Source organism: Lactuca sativa, chromosome 1, assembly GCF_002870075.4.
Source record: "Lactuca sativa cultivar Salinas chromosome 1, Lsat_Salinas_v11, whole genome shotgun sequence".
NCBI lineage: Eukaryota > Viridiplantae > Streptophyta > Magnoliopsida > Asterales > Asteraceae > Lactuca > Lactuca sativa.
In genome coordinates this window covers 92,414,493-92,437,315 of record NC_056623.2, presented here as the reverse complement: position 1 = coordinate 92,437,315, position 22,823 = coordinate 92,414,493, and the positions used below count along the sequence as shown (strand labels likewise).

At 36.9% G+C, this 22,823-nt stretch overlaps 2 protein-coding genes across 2 annotated transcripts; one reads left to right on the top strand and one right to left on the bottom strand.

The window, feature by feature from the left end:
• Positions 1-1,264: 1,264 nt before the first annotated feature.
• On the top strand, positions 1,265-2,389 carry LOC111915897 (uncharacterized). The gene is made up of 3 exons (XM_023911533.3): positions 1,265-1,392; positions 1,576-1,678; positions 2,103-2,389. The coding sequence occupies exons 1-3, from the start codon at positions 1,386-1,388 to the stop codon at positions 2,194-2,196; spliced, it is 204 nt and encodes a 67-aa protein (XP_023767301.1). The 5' UTR covers positions 1,265-1,385; the 3' UTR covers positions 2,197-2,389.
• A 3,609-nt stretch (positions 2,390-5,998) lies between these two features.
• On the bottom strand, positions 5,999-7,218 carry LOC111915932 (uncharacterized). Its single transcript, XM_023911571.2, has 2 exons — positions 6,713-7,218; positions 5,999-6,593 (listed from the first exon to the last, which is right to left on the bottom strand). The coding sequence occupies exons 1-2, from the start codon at positions 7,216-7,218 to the stop codon at positions 5,999-6,001; spliced, it is 1,101 nt and encodes a 366-aa protein (XP_023767339.2).
• Positions 7,219-22,823: the final 15,605 nt, after the last annotated feature.

Genomic DNA, 22,823 nt, shown 5'->3' with positions numbered 1-22,823 from the left:
ACTCAAAATTAATTAAACAGGTGCAAAGTATTTAAATAAGTCGCTTTACTTAAGGAATTTTTTTAAAAATCTAAATATGCTTTATTTACGTGTGAGTGAAGAGGGGTGGGAGTTTGTATTTATAAACTGGTATTTGAATATGATCGTGGCTTATTACGAATTTCAAACCAATTTGGTTTCTTAATTTCATAGCATACCCCTCATTCTCTTATGTTCTTTTTGCAATATAAATCAATAACTAATTGTAATCACAATTGTTTTTTATTTTACTTTTTGGATGTTACCAAAGGTGATGATTAATAGTAGAGGTTGCATAAGTTGGTTTTGGATGCGTGTTAGGTTTCGAAGGGTCGTTTCATGGAGGCTTTGTTTTAAGGGGAATGTTGATAAGGTTGAAGAGTCATATGATTGGTGTCGAATGTGATCCATTTTTACGTACTTACTTTTCTTAGATCTACCACGTCATTGAATAGTGTCTTTTAGGGTGTTCATAGATTCACAACTAATGTTTTTTATGTTAAACGATGAAATTTAAATCCAATAAATATTTGATATTTCCAACTGATCCAATCCAATTGTCTGTGTTGGACGATTTTGTTCATTATATATTTGCTATAAGTTATCTAATTTATCTAGTTTCATCCATCCGATGTAATCTTATCTTTTTAATTTTCATTATAAACATTTAAAAAATATAAATGTATTATTTAAGAAGGATAATATTTTATTGTAATTGGAATGTCGAATGGTAACCGTATGTAGTTAGTTGATAAGTACCAATAGAAAGTAATTGGATCAGATAAGTTCGTTTTTAATGGATCTAGACTGTTAACAAAAAAATAGATTGATTTGGATATTGAAATTTTAGAACATATTTGATCTAGTTACAATTGTATTGAATCGGTTAATTTCTAAAACAACAATATTGTTCTTCATCTATGCTAAAGGGAAAAAGTCACTTGACACCCTAAAAGCTTTTAACTTTTGTGATCCTCTTAGTCACCAAAAAATATAATCCTCTTCTAATAAAGTGTTATCAAGTGATTAGTTTATATAAGTTTACATTAAATTTGGCACAATATATTCTTTGTGGAAAAATATTGCTAAATAATGTAGAACAATACATATATAGTTGCTATTAAAAATATAAAATTGATTACATTATATTGATATATGAAGAGGTAGGTATATAATACTATTTGAAGTAATATACCAATTCAAGGACCAAACCTGCTAAAAAATAAAGATGTGGGTCAAAGTGTAAATTTACTCAAAACACTACTATGTATGCAGAAAGTGGTCAACAACCCTTCTTATTCAACCCTCTTCTCTCGATTTCATCTTCAATACCAAACAAAACTCTGACAGAGATTTCTTGATCGACGATGACTCATATCCTTTCAAAGGGTTTTGATTGTGATTGTTCGTTTGTTATGTTTTTTTATTCGATTTCCTATTCGATCTGATCCAATCTAACGAAAATTCTAGGTATTTGTTTATCGATTTTAATCTTCATTTGATTTCGTGTCTATAAGCATGTGAATCTTGTATGCTTTCCTTAATGGGGGATCTAACGCGGCAACCAGAGGGAGAAAGATCGTGAAAGAGCCAATGCTCGTAATGGCGGTAAAGGAAAGACCAAAGACGATGGATTGACCCCTGAGCAACGCCGTGAAAGGTTCGATTTTTTGCCCTAGTTTTTTAGCGATTTCGATTTGGTTGCTAATTCTTGTTAAATATTGCAGCGATTTAGTTAATCATTGAGTTTTAAAGTTCAATTTAGCTTTTAATACAATAAATTTAGGATCCCTCTTCATGAGTCAACAATCAATTGTCTTGAATTGATCTGTCGTTTGTCATGAAAAATTAGACTATAACCTAAATACTCAAACTTTTTCTACTATTATCCGCATATAAAACAATGATTCTGCAATAGTTCAAGGCTTTCTTTGCTTTTTCTTGATAGTTCCATTGATCTTTTCATCTCAAAATCTTATGAGTTTGATATGCTTCTTAGTAACAACTATCATCAATTCAATCTCTTTTACTTTGTATTTTATCAATTTTGTTTAAATTCTGTAATTAAACTTGTGACTATACAGGGATGCAAAAGCACTCCAAGAAAAGGCTGCAAAGAAGGCAGCACAGGCTGCAGGGAGTGGTGGTGATGCAGGAGCTAAAAACTCCAAGAAATAACAGAGAGTATCATCTCTTTTTTATTTTTTTTTCTGAATGATTGTATCATCTATATTTAACATTTTATATATTGACATTATGAAAAAGTTTATTCTGCAGATTTATTATTATCTGAAATAAATATTCTTCTTTTGTCACATGTATTTTGTCTGTTTATAATTTGGCTCCTTTAATAAAGTTGTGTTTTGCTTTCCATGCTTTGTATGCTTTTGTGCTGCTTCTCTCACATGTTTCTGTTTTTGTCGTGCTCACTTATTTTTTGACATGCTAGATTATAAACTACAAGTTAGTTTTTAATATATGTTTGTGTAAGCTAGTTTTTATCAATATAAGGAAGCTATTGGTAAAAAAAGAATTATTTTCATTCTTATTAACCTACTCAATGAAGGATAGAGTTACAAACGTAGTTACACAAACTCATTTGTGTTCAAATTTAATTGAAGTGTCAAAATAAGCAAGTCAAAAAAGTTTGGTTATTCGGTTTAGTTATCAATAATACCATCTAGGGTAAGTTTTAATGACAAAACATCAAATATAACTCAAAGAATATAAGCCAATGTCTTATAATTATTCACAATAAGTTTTATTATTATGAAAACAATATTTAGCGGTATTGTTGCTAAGGCCATGCGGTGCTTTGTGGGAAGCAAAAGCGAGAACGGATCTTGCACCTCAGAATGCACCTTAGAACACAACACTGAGGGTGTGGGAATTGGTGTGCGGGATAGGAGAGCTTCCAGCTTAGGTACTAAACCTAAGTTTAGGTACTAAACTTTATGAAACTATGTCTTTTTATTAGCTAAAAAATATAGTTAGAAGATTCACGATTAAACCCCAAACTCCAATAGAAGAAAAAAAACCAATGTTTCGAGTTGGGTTGAATGTTTCGAGTTCAAGCAACCCAACTCGAAACATTTTCGCTCTTGATTCAACTCAAGGGGTTTATCGTCCATAATTAAATGCTCCCATTCAATCTCATCTACAATTCCAATATCAAAATGGTAGACAATTCTATCCGATGCAAGTTCCAAATATTCCTCCAAATTTCAAACTTTGTTGTTTTTCCCGATCAAATTTTGCCAAATCAACCGATAACTCAAACCCCGCTCTACCAATCTCAAACCCAAACCCAAACCGAAACACAACCCTCTCACTCTCAACCACAATACCAAATGATCGATGGGTCGGAGGACGAGATTGTATGAGAAAGTTAACCTATACCACCCCAACGTTGCAAAGAAAAACAACAGATGCAAGAGGGAAGGTAGATGTCGATATCATGGACAGGGGCGAAGTCAGTAGGGGGGCTAGTGGGTGTTGTGCCCCCTAACTCCATTGGTATTAGTATATTACCAGTGAAAGCCCACCCTCAACTATATTCTCTGTCTCTTTCGGTATGCATTCAATTGTAATTAATGTTTTTGGATGTTAATGTTTTGTCATACATCAAACTTATAACGATACAAGTAACATTGCAGTATGTACTTAGTGTAATCTTTTTTTATGATATAAGACTATAAACTCATGTACATGACATAAATTACCATATAGACATATATCTCATTCAAATGGTTTATATATATATATATATATATATATATATATATATATATATATATATATATATATATATATATATATATATATATATATATAATACACGGCTAATCTAAAATTCTAGCTTCGCCAAGAAGAGCTAGTTTTGAAAAAAGCTTAGATTGACATTTCATAGGATTCAATGACGAGAGATAAAAACCAACGGATCATTTTTCGCTTCGCATTCTTGAGAAATTTCACGTGGAGTTGGGAAAAGATGACGACTATCGTACTAAACATCAATTAAATTCAAAGTTTCAAGAACTAGCGAATGCCGTTTCAAAAATGAACAAGTTGTACAACCACCTAAAAGCCTAATGGAGAAGCAGGCAAGGAGATGAATAAATTTTTCAGGAAGCTTTGCATTTTTTTTTGAGAGAAAACGAGAAAGCCATTCAAGTCGCACAATTGTTTGTTCAAAGTCCAAGGTGGACAAAAAAAAGCAAGAGTTTATACTAGGAGGAGGACAATCAAAAAGAACAAAAACGGACTCTAGTATTTACACAATTTAATCCGATGTTCGTGTAGGTCTAGATTTAAATGAGGACAAACTCGAACTAGAAGAAATTGTCCAACCGATGGGTAGGGACAAAACAAAAAGGAAGGGAAAATGGAACTTCTTTAGGTGCATCGGATTTCCATATGGACATGGATGAAATGCGGAAAATGACGAAGACATTTGATCGATATAATCTTAATTTCACTAAACGTTTGACGTTCGAAAAAGAAAAAGAAGCCGAAAAAAGAAGGCGCGCGTAGAGAGGCAATAAATGGATGATATGAGCTTCTTGATTGAAAAAATTGATCATCTTTCGGGACCGGCTCTCGAGCTAATTTTGAAGAAGAGGGAGAAGATTATGAAAAAGTATTTTTCTTAGATCGTTTGTTATATATATATATATATATATATATATATATATATATATATATATATATATATATATATATATATATATATATATTTGGTTGTTTTTCTAGTATTTTAATATTAGTTTTTTTAATGTAATTTTTATTTTAATTAATGAAGTGATGTTTTAATTTTAATTAATTTTTATGTTTATTACTCATTTAAAAAAATTATAAATCTTAAAAATCAATTACTTTTATTAAAAAAAAATTAAGTGCCAGATTGTTCCCTTACGCACCTTAGGTTTTGGTGAGGGAAATTCTGACACGACAGACAAAAACTAAAAAATTGTTCATGTATATACCCTCGGGTCTAAGAGCATCTATAATGATAAGTTCAATGGATAAAACTCAACAATTGTGAGATGACACATTGACATTAAGGTTTTGTTTGTTTTTCTGAAGCAAAAATTCAAAAAGTCCGCAAATCACCTCTGCAAACCTCTGCACCAGAAAAGGTGGACCAAACGGCTGCAGACTGTAATAAAAAACGTGTTTGTTTTTTTAACATCTGCAGACTACTGCAGACAATAAAAATTTAAAATAAACTAATTTAAAAAACAACATTAAAATGAATTAACTTATTTATATCAAATAGAAGAAAACAGTTAAAGGGATATAAATTTAATATATTAAATGTTAAAGGGATGAAAATAAAATATAGTAAATAAGTAAAGGACCATAAATGTAATATTAAATATACTTCATGGACCATAAACGTAATATCTAAAAAACAACATATCGTCATTCTTAGCTTTTTGGAAAAAAAAAGGGCCGATTGTTTTTTGGTTGAATTTTTTTTTAAGTTTAGGTTTGAAGGGGTGAGAACAGGTGGGAAGAGGTACAACAAGTGCTTCCCCAAGAAGCATACGGGCAGAGGTTTTAAGCCCAGAAGACTTCCGAAAAACAAACTGTTGCGGGACAAAAAGTGCTGCGCGGCCAAAAAGTGCTGCGCGTGTGCTACGCCGCGCAGCAATAAGAGTTTTGAAGAGGTTTTTTAAGAAAAACAAACAGCACCTAAATGAATTTAGAGTTCAATGACCATTGAGCTGTTCAATGAGAAAAATAAAAGTTTTAATTCTTAAATATTTACTATAAATTGCATTTTATAACATCCTAAGGTTATAATGAATGGTGTGATTTTTGTCACTTCATGTAATAATGTCACACCTCTTCAAAAGCTTGCAAATATGTTAAAATAAAAAATCATAGACCTATTTGATTCAACACATGATGAAGTTATCATTATATAAATATATGTAATAATTGTTTTCAATTAAGCAAAAATCATCAACTTTTATCAACCTTTTAAATTTACTGGCTTTAAATCTATTGGCTCAAAATCAGATCGAAAGGGTAAGATCCGAATAGGAGAATAACCTCCATAAGACTTTCGGGCTTTACTGATACAACCACCTTCTTTAAAACTGTAAAATACAAGTGTCTTGAACTCATTCATAACCCACGTGTCTGCATCATATATCGCTACTAGTGATAATTTTGCAATATCTTTTTTCATGTCCAAAACGTCAAGTTTCTCCCATGATTGATCAACTGTAAGAACCCAAATCTCCCAAGAGTGAAGACTTGGTGTCATACAAGCGAATCCCAACTTGCCTTGATACTTTACAAGTTTCCTCAGTCGAGGATTTTCTGAAAAAGGATAGTAGAGGGTTTGAATAGGTGTTGAAAAGGTTGTCCATTCTTCAGAATATGCATCAAATTTCAAAACTTCTTTGTTCGACAATAACATGTAGATTGAGCCCCTTGTGGTGATCCATTGATAGTTAGATTTGATGTAGACAGTATAAGGCAATATTACATGATCTTTTACTCTCCATGTCCATTCCCTTGAGTCGAAAATTTCACAATGATATGATGTGCATCGCCCATTTCTTGAACAAAATGCAAACAAGAATCACAATTAGAATAATTAGTTATTATTCAGGAAAAAGAAGTACCCACAATTCCACAAATAAAACTATAAAGTCTATGCAACTAACACCGAACATACCCATAATCAGTATCGCTTGTATAATCAGATAATCTAACGATTTTGTAATGTAATGGCTTCGAACCCACCATAACCATGTAAACATTATCGGTTGTATAACTGGTTTTTGGATATGGCAATGGTAAAACCTGCTTAGATGAAGGTTTACAAACATGGTAAACAATGGAGTCTTGAAGCTGTGGATGAGGACTCTCGAAGACCATGATTCCTTGCTCTGAAGATGCTAGAATTTTAGCATCGTGAGGTAGAAAACCAAGATCAAGATTGTTTGATTCGGGTCCTGGTGCAAACTCGTACCCATTTCCACCTTTTTGTATTAGAAAACCCGATACGATTTTGTTTCGTTTCTTGTAAAAGTTGAGAAAACCTGGGTCGTATGTGAGTTTCTCGAATTGTTTGTTGATGCAACGCGTTATATCAAGAGTCTTTAGGGATGTTCTTGAAAGAATTTCCATGTTCATGTCGCAAGAAAATTTGGGATCCATTGGACTGCATGCATGGGCCATTCTTTTACAACAATTATAATTATAAAATATACTTCTTTAACAAACAAAATCATCCTAATTTCTAATTGATTTTTTCGTAAAAATTATGCTGGTTATAACATTGTGTAATTCAACCTTGTTTTGTTTTGTTCCAGGCTTTTAATCACTATAAAAATGTACCTAATATCACGTTAATATTATTGTGAAAGAAAGAGTGAAGACTAATAAAATTAGAGATAAAAAAAAAAAAACAATACTTACAACTCCGACGATGAGTACTTTGGACGTTGGAGTGGAGAGACAAAGAACAAATAGAGGTCAGCACAAGTCCGGCGGCGCGTAGAGGAAACACCAGAGAATGACAGTCGGAATAGTAAACGGCGCCGAACGATAGAGAGGAAAGTTTTTTGGTTTTTGGTATCCTAATATATTTAATTTTGATTTTTTCGTTAATCATCTGTTTTTTTTAATAACTTATCTAGTTTCCTAATTTATTAATTACCTTTTGATTTTCTTGTTTTGCGTATAATGAATGAACGTGGGGAAAGTGAAATCAAAATCATGAAAACCATTACGAGAACATAAGGTATGGGCATCGGATATTAAGGAGGAGCTGATAAAGTGATAAGCTTTTGGGATTTAATTTTAGACAAAATTGCAAAAATGATCCCTGTGGTATGTATTTTTTTAAGGTTTTAGTCCAAATCCCGACGTTTTTGGATTAGTGGTCCTTTTGAGTTAGTTTCATTGCGGATTTGGTCCCATGGTAAACTAAAATGACTGTAATGCCCTTAATATTTTTTTTAATGTTTTTTTCTATTTAATTTAAATGAAAAAGAAAATAATTAATTAATTTTGGCCTCTCTCTCTCTCTCTCTCTCTCTCTCTCTCTCTCTCTATAAAGTCGTCTTCCACCTCCACGTCCAAAATAAATTTGGCCTCTAACCAGAACTATGTTCCTCTCATCCCTCCTCTTGACGGAAACCCCTACAAATAAAAATCCGGCAACATTCAGCGCCTCCCCACTCCGCCACCATCACCTTCATTTATCGTGCCAGAGATAGAGGAGGATCTACATCTGATTCAACTCAGTGATGTCAAATCCACCGGAGATCTGTGCTTCTCCATCTACCTTATACTTCCTCCGTTATTCCCTCAAACTCTAGTGGCAACTATAGACCATTAAGCAAGTTTCCGACATCGACAACTTTAGACCCAGATCTGTGAAAATCGAAACATCCGTTTTTTTTTCTTTTCCGTTTTCAACTGTAAAAGGGATGGTGAGGGGCTCATCGGAAAAACGACAATGGGGACTGTGGGGGGTTCACCAGAAAAGTGGCGAGAGGAAACTTCTCTTTACTCACCTCTCTCTTCGGAAACCGACCTCGATTTCTCCCTACACTATCTTCCTCCCATTTTCTTACAATCTGTATGTTCATCACCTTTCTTGAGCAGCGACGGTGGTGGCTTAAGGGAGGAGATGGTGGATTTGGTGATCTCATCTCTCTCAGCATTCCCCTCCCCTATACCTAACTATCTAATATCCTATTTTATTTGATTTGATAAATGGTTCTCTCCCTCACACTCTGAATCGGGAAAGAACGAGCAATGATAAAAAAAATCACTGATATGATTTTCCTCCATCACACTCCAAATCAATCACCATTGTTGTTGGGTTAATGTTTCTGAAATCAATCACCATTGTTGTTGGGTTAATGTTTGTGTAATTATTGTGTACGGTAATGTGTTCCCTCACTCTTTATGTTTATATATGTGAAGATGATTTTTATAAACATTGGGAAATTAATTAACACAAGCATTTTGAAGAGCAGATGTGTGTTTATATGTGAAGTTTGATGTATAAGTGTGTGTTTATATGATTTTAGTCGCAGGTCGTGGAGAGAGAGAGAGAGAGAGAGAGAGAGAGAGAGAGAGAGTTGGACCTCTTTTATTTTTTAATTATTAAAATAAATAAATCTTATATTCTAAAAAAACTGAAAGAAAAATGGAAATTAAATATTCCAAGGGTATTAATATCATTTCAGTTTACTGAGGGACCAAATCCGCAACGAAACTAGCTCAAAAGGACCACTAATCCAAAAAAGTCAGGGTTTGGACTAAAACCCCAAAAAAATGCATACCACAGGGACCATTTTTACAGTTTTGTCTTAATTGTCTAAATTTTAAAATCACCTATCAAATTCAACCTTATCATCGTAATTTTTGAATTCAAAATACTCAATATTGTTATTTTTCTCTAGATGTTTCAAACGGATAAATAATTATATATTAAGTGTAAGACTCGTGTATTACATGAGTTAATTTAAAAAAAGATTAAACATTAAATTAAAATATAAATATAAAATATTTTTTAATATATAACTTTAAAATAAAAAAGAAAGAAACATATTTATTGCAATTTAATATCGTATATATGATATTTAATACTTTACATATATAAATAGATGACTTTAATTTTAAAAATTGAAATAAATCAAAAATTAAAAAGTGGATAATATTTATTTTAAAAATACCACAAAATGACAAATGTTAAAACTCACGAGAGATTCATATGTGGTAAAAAAAATCTTCATTTATTAAGGAGGATTTATTGAGTCAATAATGTTTGTGAAATCCTTACAAAATATTTTTCTTTAGAAAGAGATAAACTTTTCAATTATGCTAAATTTAAAAAAAAAAATGAAATTGAGAATAAATTTCATAAATTAAGCTTTTAAATAAAGAAAAAAAAAATTATAATTATGATGGAGGCCTTCGTCAAGGTGATCATTTATCTCTGTTTTTGTTCATTTTATAATGGAGGGTCTTCATGTTGCTATTACAGATGCTATGGAGGCGGGTGTTTTTCGAAGTATAAAAATTGGATCTTTGACTCTTTCTCACTTTCTTTATGTGGATGATGTGTTGCTTATGGGAGAGTGATCTAGAGAGAATGTTATCTGCTTGGTTCGTTTATTTGATTGTTTTTTCTATGCTTCCGGTCTTAGAATAAATCTGCATAAATCCAATCTTTTTGGTATATGGGTTGCTTTCGGCAAGGTTATGTCGGTTGCTACACTGACTGGTTGTAGACCTGGTAAACTTCCTTTTTCTTACCTAGGTTTACCCGTGGGTGCTAGTATGACATTGATTAAAGGTTGGAAGCCAATAATTGATAAGTTTTAGAGAAAACTGTCAAATTGGAAGGCAAATATGTTATCTATTAGTGGTAGATAAGTTTTGATTACTTCTGTTATGGGTTCGTTAGGGAACTACTATATGTCTCTTTTTCTGAAGCCAGTGCAGGTTAGGAAATATTTGGAATCCATGCGTGCTAAATTTTTTTGGGGATTTGATGGGAGTTCTAAAAAAACTTTCTTGGGTTAATTGGAATTTAGTGTTGGATTCCAAGGAAAAAAGAGGTCTCGCTTTTGGTAGTCTTGAGGCTATTAATCTTGATTTGATCCAAAAATGGCGTTGAAGGTTTGTTAAAGAAAAAAAATTAATTATGGGTTAAGGTGATTTCAACTCTGTATGATTATCCGATTGGTGTTTGTTGTAGTAGTTATAGAGTTACAACTTCTGCGGCTTGGTCTTGTATTATTGGTTCCATAATACCATGCATGAAAGGGGTATAATTCCTTTTTCATGTCTCAAGAAGACGGTAGGGAATGGAAGAACCACTAAATTTTTGGGTACTTAGATAGGTAATATTCCTTTAAAAGATCGTTTTTCACGTTTCTTTTATCTAGAGCAAAATCGTAATTGTTCTATAGCGGATAGATGGGAAGATGGTTGGTATTGGCTTTGGAATCGTAATTTTGAAGGTGGAGCTTTACAAAGTCAATTAGAAGACTTATTATTGTTGATTTGATCCTTTCAACCGAACCAAGAGGAAGACAATTGGCGTTGGGAATTGAATGGTGTTCTCAATTTCAAAGTGAATGAAGTTAGAAAGCATATTGATAATGTAACATCCTAAAATTTAAGACCAAAAAAATTCATTTTTAATTTAATAATTCATAAAATGGATTATTGAAAACACCATGAAGTCATCTCATATTGTAAAAACCCATAAGTCACAAGTCTCAAAACATGTCATAATATAATAATGTCAGAGTACAAAATCCCAAGAACGTCATAGTGCGGAAAATCGTGTATGCGATGCACTGCTATCGTGCCGACTCCTTTCCCTTCGAAGAAGAAGGACCTGAAACAAAAGTTGAAACTGTAAGCACAAAGCTTAGTGAGTTCCCCCATCATACCGCATACCATACAATAATCATACTGTCTAACATATCCGGGTACTGGACTACCCCCTTCGGTCTCTTCCAACCGGGAACTGTCTAGCATATCAGGGCGCTGGCCTACCCCTTCGGCCTCTTGCAACCGGTAACTTGCCTAGCATGTCAGGGTGCTGGCCTACCCCCTTCGGTCCTTTTGACTTGTACATCGCCTAGTATATTAGGGTGCTGGCCCACCCCTTCGGTCCTTTCGACCGGTATCGGGGACTATTTCACCCCTACTTTTACCATATAACATTCTAGCTCATAAACACATAAGTCATATACTGCCTAGCTTATCCAGGTGCTAGCATACCAATTCAGACCTATCGATCGATACTAGGGTCTATCCTACCCCTCCTACCACTATCACATGATATTATAACATACTTGCACATAGAGCATAAAAGATGGTGACATACCAGATCATTATCACAAAGAAAATCATCTCTATTATAACTCTTACTAGTGGGCCAACATTGGTGCCTTCGACCCACTTTTACTGGAAGGTAACTCACATTAAATGTCATGTAGTAGCTGAACTGTCCTCGACTATGGGATCAAGTCCTTTCAAACTTCTACATATAAAAATATCCTTTAATTACCCTTTCATACCCATAACCTCTTTTAGGGTCAACTCTGGTCAATGGTCAAAGTCAAAGTCAACATCCTGGTTAAAGTCAACATCCAGGTTGACTCAACTCGCCGAGTTGGTCCATCAACTCGTCGAGTTCCATGATCCATAAAACCCTAGAAATCTCGATCCAACTTGTCGAGTTCTTTCCTGAACTCGTCGAGTTCCTCTTCATAACAGAGTTAGGACATTTCACTCACAACTCACCGAGTTCCTCCTTGAACTCATCGAGTTCTTCAATCTTCCAAAACCCAAAAACCATGTCCAACTTGCTGAATCATCTCCTAGACTCAATGAGTTTTCCCAGTAACAGAAGAGGTTGGGGGACCACGACCCAACTCGCCTGGACTGATTTAGGGATAAAAGTGATATCTCTATAGGCCCCTCGACGATTTAGGGATGACAACCCTAAGCGCTTGGCCAAGCCTGGACTGATTTGATTTATTTAATTAGTCGGTCGTCATAAATCGGAAATCGGGAAACAACACATGAATAAAGAGAATGATTATAATCCATGTCTTAGTTCGTACGATATCTTGTAGAATGGAGGAATAAATTATCCCTTATCTAATGGACACGTCATTGACTAGGTCAGAGTTTGACAATGGCTTTTGAGAGCTACGATTGCTAGTTGGGTTTTGAATTCGTACTTGTAGTTATAGTTATTAGACTTATCCAAGTGGGAGAGTGTTGGATTAGGTGTCTAAGCCCATAACTATATTTGGTATGTACTTGACCCGAGAGTAGCATGGTCCATTTCGGGTTGCCTTCACCAGAACAATATGATAGGATGGATATTTGAGAAAGAGGTTATTTGTGATTTATTAATATATTATAAGTATAATATATTAATTGAGAAATCATATTATTTAATTAGTATGGATCGAGAATTAGTTTGGAATTAATTTAGTGATCAAAAAAGACTAATTAAATTAACGGGGACTGATTATGTAAATCAGTGAGACGTATCGTTTGGGCTATTGATCCATGATTAATTTGTAATGGGCTAAGCTTATATGAAAGTCCATAAATTATTAGTCAAAATAAGTTATGGATCATAAGCCTAAGTGTAAGAATTAGCGTTACATATAACTCTTGGAATTCTACACTATATATGTAACCCACTAAAGCCCAAAAATCGAAATAAGGGTGGATTATTCTAAGAGATGGATGATTTTGTGTGCTCCATAACCTCTCTAATTTGTTCTCCAATTGTTCATGGTGTTTGTGAACCGTTTGAGGCATCGTACTTGGGGTGCTAAGCTCTTAAAGGAAAAATTCAACAAGCTACAACAAGAGGTAATCTTCTAACTTAATTTTATGATTCATATGTCAAATTGTATGCAAGTTGTAGGCTTCATGCTTTGGATAATTTTTTTGCATGTATAACTAGAGAAAACTTAGATCCAAAGCTATTAGGGTTATATGTGCACCATAGAAGTGTTATAGTACTTAAAACCCAGCACAGGGTGCCCCATAAACTGCACCTCGCGCAACTAGAACTCACACTTGGAGAACTTGGCATACAAATTCTCCATCCTCAGGGTATCCAACACCTCCCTCAAGTTCTCCTCATGCTACTTCTGATTCTTGGAGTAAACCAAGATGTCATCAATAAAGACTATCACAGACCGATCAAACATCAGTCTATATACGCGAATCATGAGGTCCATGAACGCGGCAGGGGCATTATTGAGCCCAAAGGGCATCACCACAAACTTGTACTCGCCATAGCGAGTCCAAAAAGCAGTCTTCTGTACATCCTCATATCTGACTCGCACCTGGTGGTAGCCTGAACACAAATCTATCTTGGAAAACCAAGACGCCCCCTGTAGCTGGTTGAAGAGATCATCAATCCTTGGGAGTGGGTAACGGTTCTTCACCATTACCTTGTTCAGCTCCCAGTAATCTATACACATCCGATGCGACCCGTCCTTCTTCTTCACAAACAAGATCGGGGCTCCCCAAGGAGAACTGCTCGGCCTAATGAATCCCTTGTCTACCAGCTCCTACAGTTATGTAGACAACTCCTACATCTCGTGAGGAGCCAAATGATATGGTGACTTGGCTATCGGAGCCGCACCAGGGACTAGGTTGATCCTGAACTCCTCATGTCTCTCCGGAGGTATCCCAGGCAACTCCTCTGGAAACTCGTCCGGGTACTCTCTCACCACTGGTACATCACTCACGGTCGCCTTACCTGCCTCCCGGGTATCCATAACGTAGGCGACATTCCTTGCGCAACCCTGCTAGAGGTAGCGCCTAACCCTTGCTGCTGAACACAAAGCTGGTCCATGCTGCGGCCTCTCGCCTTGAATCACCGGCTCTCCTCTACTTGAGGTCTTGACACGTACCAGTTGCTGCGCATAGTCAATCACTCCCCCATTAGGGCTCAACCAGTCCATGCCTATGATAACCTTGTTCCCACTTAAAGGAATAGGAACCAAATCCACAAGATACCGCTCATCTTACATGAAACGTCTGAAAAATACAATCCAAAAATTTTTGTTTTATTATTACTAGAAACCACAACATCAAATGTTATATAATAAAACCATGAATCATATGTCACAAAATGTCATAGTAAATGTATCAATTCAAAACTGAATTCAATATCATATCAAAATATCTGAATAAAACTCCCAGGATAAAACTGCAACTGTGGTGTGTGCCATGCCATCAACCCAAGCTCTTCCCCTTGCTAGCGGAAGTACCTAAAACCAAAACTGAAACTGTAAGCACGAAGCTTAGTGAGGTCCCCCAAACTACCATATACCATACAATAACACATAAAGCACATACTGGGCCTTGCCCACTACATCGGACCGAAATTCGGAAACTGCATCGGACCGAAGTCCGGGACTGCATCAGACCAAAGTCCGGAAACTGACAAGGGCCTTGCCCTCTGCATCGGACTAAAGTCCGAAAACTGCATCGGACCGAAGTTCGGAACTAACAGGGCCTTGCCCTCTGCATCGGACCGAAGTCCGGAACTAACAGGGCCTTGCCCTTTGCATCGGACCGAAGTCTGGAAACTGCATCGGACCAATGTCCGGAACTAACAGGGCCTTGCCCTCTGCATCGAACCGAAGTCCGGAATCTGACTGAACATAGCATAATATAATCATAACACATATACTGCATACTGCATCGGACCGAAGTCCGGAACACATAACACAAAGACATGCTTGAATCACAAAGACGTCAAGCACACTAACTACTGCATCAGACCAAAGTCCGAAACTGCTGCTAACTAAACGGGTCGGCATTGTGGCCGTAGACCCATTCCTACCGGAAGGAAACTCACCTCGTAATGCTGGCTGCTGAGATACTAAATCTGAAACTGGCTTAATGTTGCTCCAGAACTCCCCGGCTACAAATCCCAAAAACACTAGATCAAGTACTGATAACTACCCTCAGGGTAAAATGACTATTTTACCCCTGGTTAAAGTCAACTTCCTAGTCAAAGTCAACTTTCAGTGGACCGGACTCACCGAGTTGGGCCGCCAACTCGCTGAGTCCCTAACACCTTTTCTAATCCGTTACTCGCTTAAACTCGTCGAATTTAGCAAAGACTCGATGAGTTCTTCTTCGATACAAACATCGAGTCCATCTTCTTCTGACTCGTCGAGTTGTATGAACAACTCGTTGAGTCCTCCTTCATCCTATGAATGCGTCCAGTCTATGACTCTCCGAGTTGTATGAACAACTCGTCGAGTCTGTTCTTATGGCAAGAAGATTGCCATGGACTCGCCGAGTCAGGGCGTAGACTTGCCAAGTCCCTCCATTACTAGATCTGAGCTCTAACTCACCCAATCCATTTCCCACTCACTGATCCCACCCTAAACTCTCAAACAGGGAAAGATCGGGGACTCGCGACTCGACTCGTCGAGTCTAAAGAACAACTTGTCGAGTCCCATGCATGTCATTACTATACAGTCGATTTTTCTCGATTCCAGTGCATCCAATTCATAGATCTGGGTTCCTAGGACTGGTTTCACACATAAAGTTTCTAACTTTACATGCATGCATGCTCATAAGAAGCTCAAATACCCAATAATGAGCTAAAAGAGGAGATATAGGTTTGGAATGGGAATTTAGCTCAATAAAGGTGGAAACCTTGAGCTTAAGGAGTTCTGAAATGCTTAGATCTGAATCCCATTCATCTTAACTACTCTTAAATCGACATCAATGTCTATAAATGGCTCAAAAACTACACTAGCAAGCTTTTAAGGAGATCTACATGATAATAAGCAAAGATTCGAGCTTTATACCTCAATGGGATCTGGAATGACACAAGAAACTCGGATCTTCTTTGCTCATCTTGAAAACCCCTCTCCTCTCTTCTTCTTCTAACTCCAAAATGCACCAAAATCCTTCACAAGGTGAGAAATACTCCAAGAATGCTTAAAGGAGAGCTAGGGTTTAGTAAGGGACGTTTTGTGGGTGATGGAGGCTGATTTTGGGCTCATAGAGTTGTTTAAATAGGGTGCAAACCCTTGAAATTAGGGTTTCTTCCAGACTGGCAGACTCGCCGAGTCTAAGAATATAGACTCGCCGAGTCGCCAATTTAAACCGAGTGCAAATCCCGTCTCTACTCGACGAGTCGGGCTACTGAATCGTCGAGTACCCCTTAAGAAATGAAAATTACTTTATTTAAATCACATACCAGAAATGGGGCGTTACAACTCTCCCCCACTTATCTCAGACTTCGCCCTTGAAGTCTGCTGCTGCTAAATCTGCAAATAACTCTGGATAATGCTCCCTCATCTGCTCCTCAGTCTCCCACGTCCACTCTGAACCCTTTCGATGCTGCCACTGCACCTTCACTAACTGAACCACCTTGTTCCTCAAGGTCTCCGTCTTCCGATCTAAGATTGCAACTGGCCTCTCGATATAATTCAGGCTACTGTCAACCTGAATATCTTCCAGTTGTACTAATGCTGACTCATCCACCAAACACTTCCGCAACTAAGAAACGTGGAAAGTGTTGTGGATCTGACTAAGCTCTGCTGGGAGATCCAATTTGTAAGCAACCCAATCCACCCGGGCCAAAAACCTAAAGGGACTAATGAACCTCGGACCCAACTTTCCCCTCTTCCGGAACCTGATAACACCCTTCCAGGGTGATACTTTCAGGAGAACCATATCGCCCACCTGAAACTCCAAGTCTGAACGCCTCCTTTCGGTGTAACTCTTCTGCCGACTCTGCGCAGCTTGCAGTCTGCTGCGGACTTGCTGGATCAAATTTGTGGTCTTGAGCACCACCTCAGTGTTGTCGATGACCCTCTGACCGACTTCTCCCCAACAAATCGGGGTCCTACACTTCCTCCTGTAAAGCATCTCGAAAGGAGGGCGGTCAATACTGACGTGGTAACTGTTGTTATAAGAAAATTCTGCTAATGGAAGATACGTATCCTAATTGCCACCAAAATCTAAGACACATGCCTGAAGCATGTCCTCGAGAGTTTGTATCGTCCTCTCGCTCTGCCCGTCCGTCTGGGGGTGGGAAGCGGTGCTGAAGTGAAGGAGAGTCCCCATCTCGTCGTGAAACTGCTTCTAGAACCTGGAAGTGAACTGGACGTCTCGATCTGATACTACTGATACAGGCACTCCATGCCGTACCACTACCTCACGCACATAAATATCGGCTAGCTTCTCGGCCGAGATACTCTCCTGGATCGGTATGCAATGCGCGCTCTTGGTCAGCCGATCCACTATGACCCAAATCGAATCAACTCCACGTGCGGTCCTGGGAAGCTTAGTGATGAAATCCATAGTGATATCCTCCCATTTCCACACGGGAATGTCTAGTGGCTGCATCTTGCCGTGGGGCCTCTGGTGCTCCGCCTTGACCTTCCTGTATGTCAGGCATCTCTCCACGTACCAAGCTACGTCCTGCTTCATGCCGGGCCACCAATAATCGGGTCGAAGATCTATGTACATCTTCGTCGCCCCTGGGTGGATGGAGAAATGAGACTTATGAGCCTCGTCCATCAACACCTTCCGTACTCTGCCCTAGTACGGTACCTATACTCTCCTATGAAGTGTCAACAATCCTTGACTGTCATAGTCAAAGGAAGCTACTCGGCCCACAATCCTCTCAGACTTCTGCCTCTCCTCCTTCAGGCCCTCAACCTATGCCTCTCTAATATGATCTAACAAGGGAGTAATCACTGTCACAAATGTGCTTCATTTCTTCCTTTCAGTAAACGAAGGCTATAGATTTTTCCTTGCTCGAGTCCTTCATGATATCTTTATGAAGCGCTTTGGTCTCTTCGTAATTCTGCAAATTTCCAAAGAAGGTGTTTAGATCCATATCATTGATCTTTTCACTATTCTTAAGTACATCAACATGATGTTCCTAGTTTTTCCTAAGAGAGTCGAGAAACTTCAGAACCACCTAAGATGAATGCTTGATAATTCCCATCTTGCACATATCATTAACTAAGCAGTTAAACCTATTAAAGGTTTGGGTAAGTGACTCACCTTGTTAAGAAAAGAAATGCTGATATCTTTGATTGTAGTGGTTAATGGTTGTGGCATGGACTTCTACGGTGCCTTCATAAGCCACAATGTATCCACCATCTCTTGAGCTGATTTACTATTTTATACAAGATGGTACACGTGATAGGGAAGAGAGTTTCCCATCGCAACCCTGGTTTTCACATAAAGACTACGCAGCTTCTTGTCATCGTCAACATAACTCGTCTATGGTGTTTGCGTCAAGGGACCAACAAGAGCGTTATTGATCATAGGCTGATAGATTGGAAGATGAGGGCCTTTTTCAACAATATTGTGCATCTCATAGTCCATAGTTTCAAGAACAACCATGGCCATAGTTTTCCACATGGAAAAGTTTTGCTCATCAAAAGGAGGAATCTCATTGAGACAAAAGGATTTGAGATTTTTGGAAGTCGACATAATTACTTGGGTGTATCTAAAACCTGCTCTGATACCATTTGAAGGTTTGTATGGATCAGATACCGTTCAAGTATAAAGAAAAAAAGTAAACTAATTTAAGAAAACAAAGAACATAAAGTAAATAACACAAGGAGTTCTTAAATTGTTCTTTCACTAAGAAAAGGGTTTGTCTTCCCCAAGAAGACGGTTTGTCACAAAGACGGTCACCAAGATGAATTCAACATTAGGTTTTAACCTAATGTTGATTATACACTAATCTATACAAGTATATCCTTGATTGAAGGGATTGTATCTAATCTATACTAAGAACTAATCCTCATAAAAAGGATATTGGATCTGCTATATATTCTATACTTATCAATATCATTTCATAATATACAAAAGATTACATAGAATAATGATACTAAGCTCTGTCACTGATGGACTTAATGCGTTGGCGTTGGTGGTGATGTAGACGCTGACACTGACAAATAACGTGTAGAGTGTTTGACTCATCAGATCATAAGGTGTGACCTTACAATGCGCTCACTCTTCCGGTGTTCCTCCTTCATAGCCTCAACCTAAGCCTCTCAAATCTACTCTAAGAGTGGGGTAATCATCGTTATCCTCAAACATTAATATCGAATACGTGCGCTCATCACTTTACGACTAAGCGTATTGGCCACCATGTTGGCCTTCCTTGGGTGATAAAGGATCTCAAAATCATAATCCTTCACCGCATCCAACCACTTACGCTGCCTCATGTTCTTATTAAATTTATCCATCAAATACCTCAAACTCTTATCATCTGTGTAAATAGTACAACGGACCCCACACAAGTAATGAAGCCAAATATTGAGGGAGAAAACTATAACCCCCAACTCCAAATCATGTATAGGGTAGTTCGCTTCATGAGGCTTCAACTACCTCGAAGCGTATGTGATCACATCACCCTGTTGCATCTATACTGTACCCAAACCCCGTGATCGACACATCATAATATACTACAAAATCCTCAACACCCTATGGCGGCGTCAGAATCAGTGCCTCACACAATTTCTGTCTCAGAGTCTCCAAAGCTTCCTGCTACTCAGGTCCCCAATGAAAGGTGACGATATCCTTTGTTAATGAGGTCAAAGTGTAACAACCCAATATTTCAAGACAATATAATGTAACACCAGTCAAATTTAGGTCAACAATATAATATTAAAAGTCAAATTCAAAATTAGCCGACGGAGTCTAAATGATAGTTGTAGAGCATAATATAACCTACGCGTGAATATAAAGAACGTCAAAAACAGAGCTCGTATGCAAAAGATATGAATTCTTGAAGTTCGGGGCACGAATTTCGACACTGTGTTAGAGCTCACGACGTGAACATAGGGTTCACGATGTGAACTCAGAGATTTTACACCTTCCAGAGCAAGTGGCTGATGACGAACGCCATGACCTGAGCATGACCAAGGTCACAACGTGAACATGTGGTTCATGACGTGAAACCTGAACTTCCAACCTATAAATAGAGATCGAGGGCATCCAGCCTTTGTTGCTTATTTCCAACCTCTCTCCTATACTTTCTCACATTTAGGAACCTCTAAACTACTCCGAAGCCTTGGTAACACCTCAAATACACGACGCAAGTCCCGACACTCCGAAGTTTCCGAGAAAACCTCTTTTCCGGTCGAAGTACTGCCTGCATGAAGCCCGGTTCTTCACCAGAAACTCGGGGATACGTCGAGAAAGATCATTCCTAGAAACGAAACGCTGTCCAAATCACCAGTTATCAAGTGAGTTCATACCCCTATCACTACACTTTCAAATGCTCTTAAACACTTTTGGGGAATACAACTAAACACACGGTTAGACTCGTGTGAAAAACATCAATCTTTTGCTATAGTTTTCATACTATTGTTATAACTATCATATAAAGTTGTTAACATGCAAAACATCACACATCACAACTTTACCCTCATGGGATACAATACGTTTTATAAATAGGAATATGTTTTATTTATATGTCGGCATACTACATCATACCAAGGGTAACCACTTCAACAATACCATTATGTTTGTACAAGAAAACACAACTCATTACTATGCCTTTGTCAACACTGTAGAAAGGGTAATCTTTTCAGAAATCATTCATATACATTTTTAGAATACATGACTTAGTTGAGAATATATGAGGCATTTTGTCTTCCCTGTACCTATCAAGTATACAAGAAAGCCCTGATTTATAACCAGAATTTCCACCCAGAGAATGTGATAAGCGTGTATATATCTATACGGGACTGGTGATCCCGCGCCCTAACTGTTAGCTACAGTCCAAAGGGTGACAATTATCATAACATTCCGACGCCTGAAGAACGTCACGATAGGCAAATTTATCTTAGTATGGTTATGAAAACTCACAGGATAGAGAGCTATTATGGTATTCAGTTTTACGGGAAAAGTAATATTACAGTTACTTCTACATACAATTTCAAGCTTCCAATAGTTTTATTTACTGATAAAACTATACGTTTTTAGTTTCAGTATGACATATTTACTTACATTTTTTTGGTGTTTGTTCATTTAAGACTACTTCTCACATTGAGGAAAATATAGGATTTTCCGGGATAAACATCATGATTTTACTAGTAAACGATTTACAACATTACTTTTAGGAAACAAATAAGTTTATTTATTTCAAGACAACATTCTTTAAGGAAAAGAACTTATACAATTTTTGTTTTAAGGTTGTAAGACGACATTCCATTCAACTAATAAGAAAATATAGAATTTTCTAGAGAAACACCGCAACACTTTCAAAGAATAAAGAATGTACCCCTTTTGAACACAACAATGCTTATGAACTCACCAGCTTAAACGCTGACCTAATCTCTTTTCAAAATAACTTGTATTCTCAGGAATCCATTAGACAGGTACATGCGCAGATCTTGTGAAGATGAAGCATAGTAGCGTTTAGCCCTTGTTTTGTTACTTACTTTTGGTGTCTACCATGGGTAAATATGAATACAATGTAAACACTTTAATATTAATGCAATGGATGTTGTTGCTTGTTTTTACTATTTTACAATTGTTGTGATACTGTACATGACGTCCTCCACCCTCGAATGTTTCCGCCGTTATGGTTTAGGGGTGTGACAAATTGGTATCAGAGCTTTGTTTATAGTGAATTGAGTATATCAACCCATAAAAGATATACAATTATGAACACATCGGGATTAAAATACTCTGACCAAGAGTTTATACTTTTTAAATAATAAAATATTTAACTTAAGTATACATACATGCATTCATACTAAAATCAGTGTCATACTAGGACAGAACAAGAGTATTGTGATTGTTGGACAACACAAGTAGGCTTGGGCACATATGATCAGATCTGGGAGTGATATAGCCTGATTAACTATATCTTTCTGAGAAGTGATTAGCATGTGCCTAGGAATGGTTGTGGTGTTGAAACAAGTCTAAAAACTTACCAACACTACTACAATGAAAACTTTAGAATAGAACATAAACTTAAAATACTATAGGAGTATTTTGTGTTACTATAATTACTTATTTGAGAACTAAAAGGTCTTTATTAGCAGGTCAATAGTTTCTGAGTGGATACGCTAAGGCTATATGTGACTAGGGTGTCATAGACTTAGAATCTATGATCTTTGCTTTAATTCTTGTTCCTGGTTTGGTTGTGGACTTAGAGTTAGGGTCGATTATTCGATGGTCTATTCTGTTTTAGTTGCATATGATTGGTATGCACTACGCAAGTATTGAAGTAACTAGTAAAGATCATCCTATAA

What these genes read in the sequence shown, in the direction of transcription:
- LOC111915897 (XM_023911533.3), top strand. An exon ending in CCTGAGCAACGCCGTGAAAG is followed by an intron (nt 1,679 to 2,102) that starts GTTCGATTTTTT and finishes GTGACTATACAG; the next exon opens with GGATGCAAAAGCACTCCAAG.
- LOC111915932 (XM_023911571.2), bottom strand. Translation starts at nt 7,218, where the DNA reads ATGGCCCATGCATGCAGTCCAATGGATCCCAAATTTTCTTGCGACATG. An exon ending in ACAAGCGATACTGATTATGG is followed by an intron (nt 6,594 to 6,712) that starts GTATGTTCGGTG and finishes ATTTTGTTCAAG; the next exon opens with AAATGGGCGATGCACATCAT.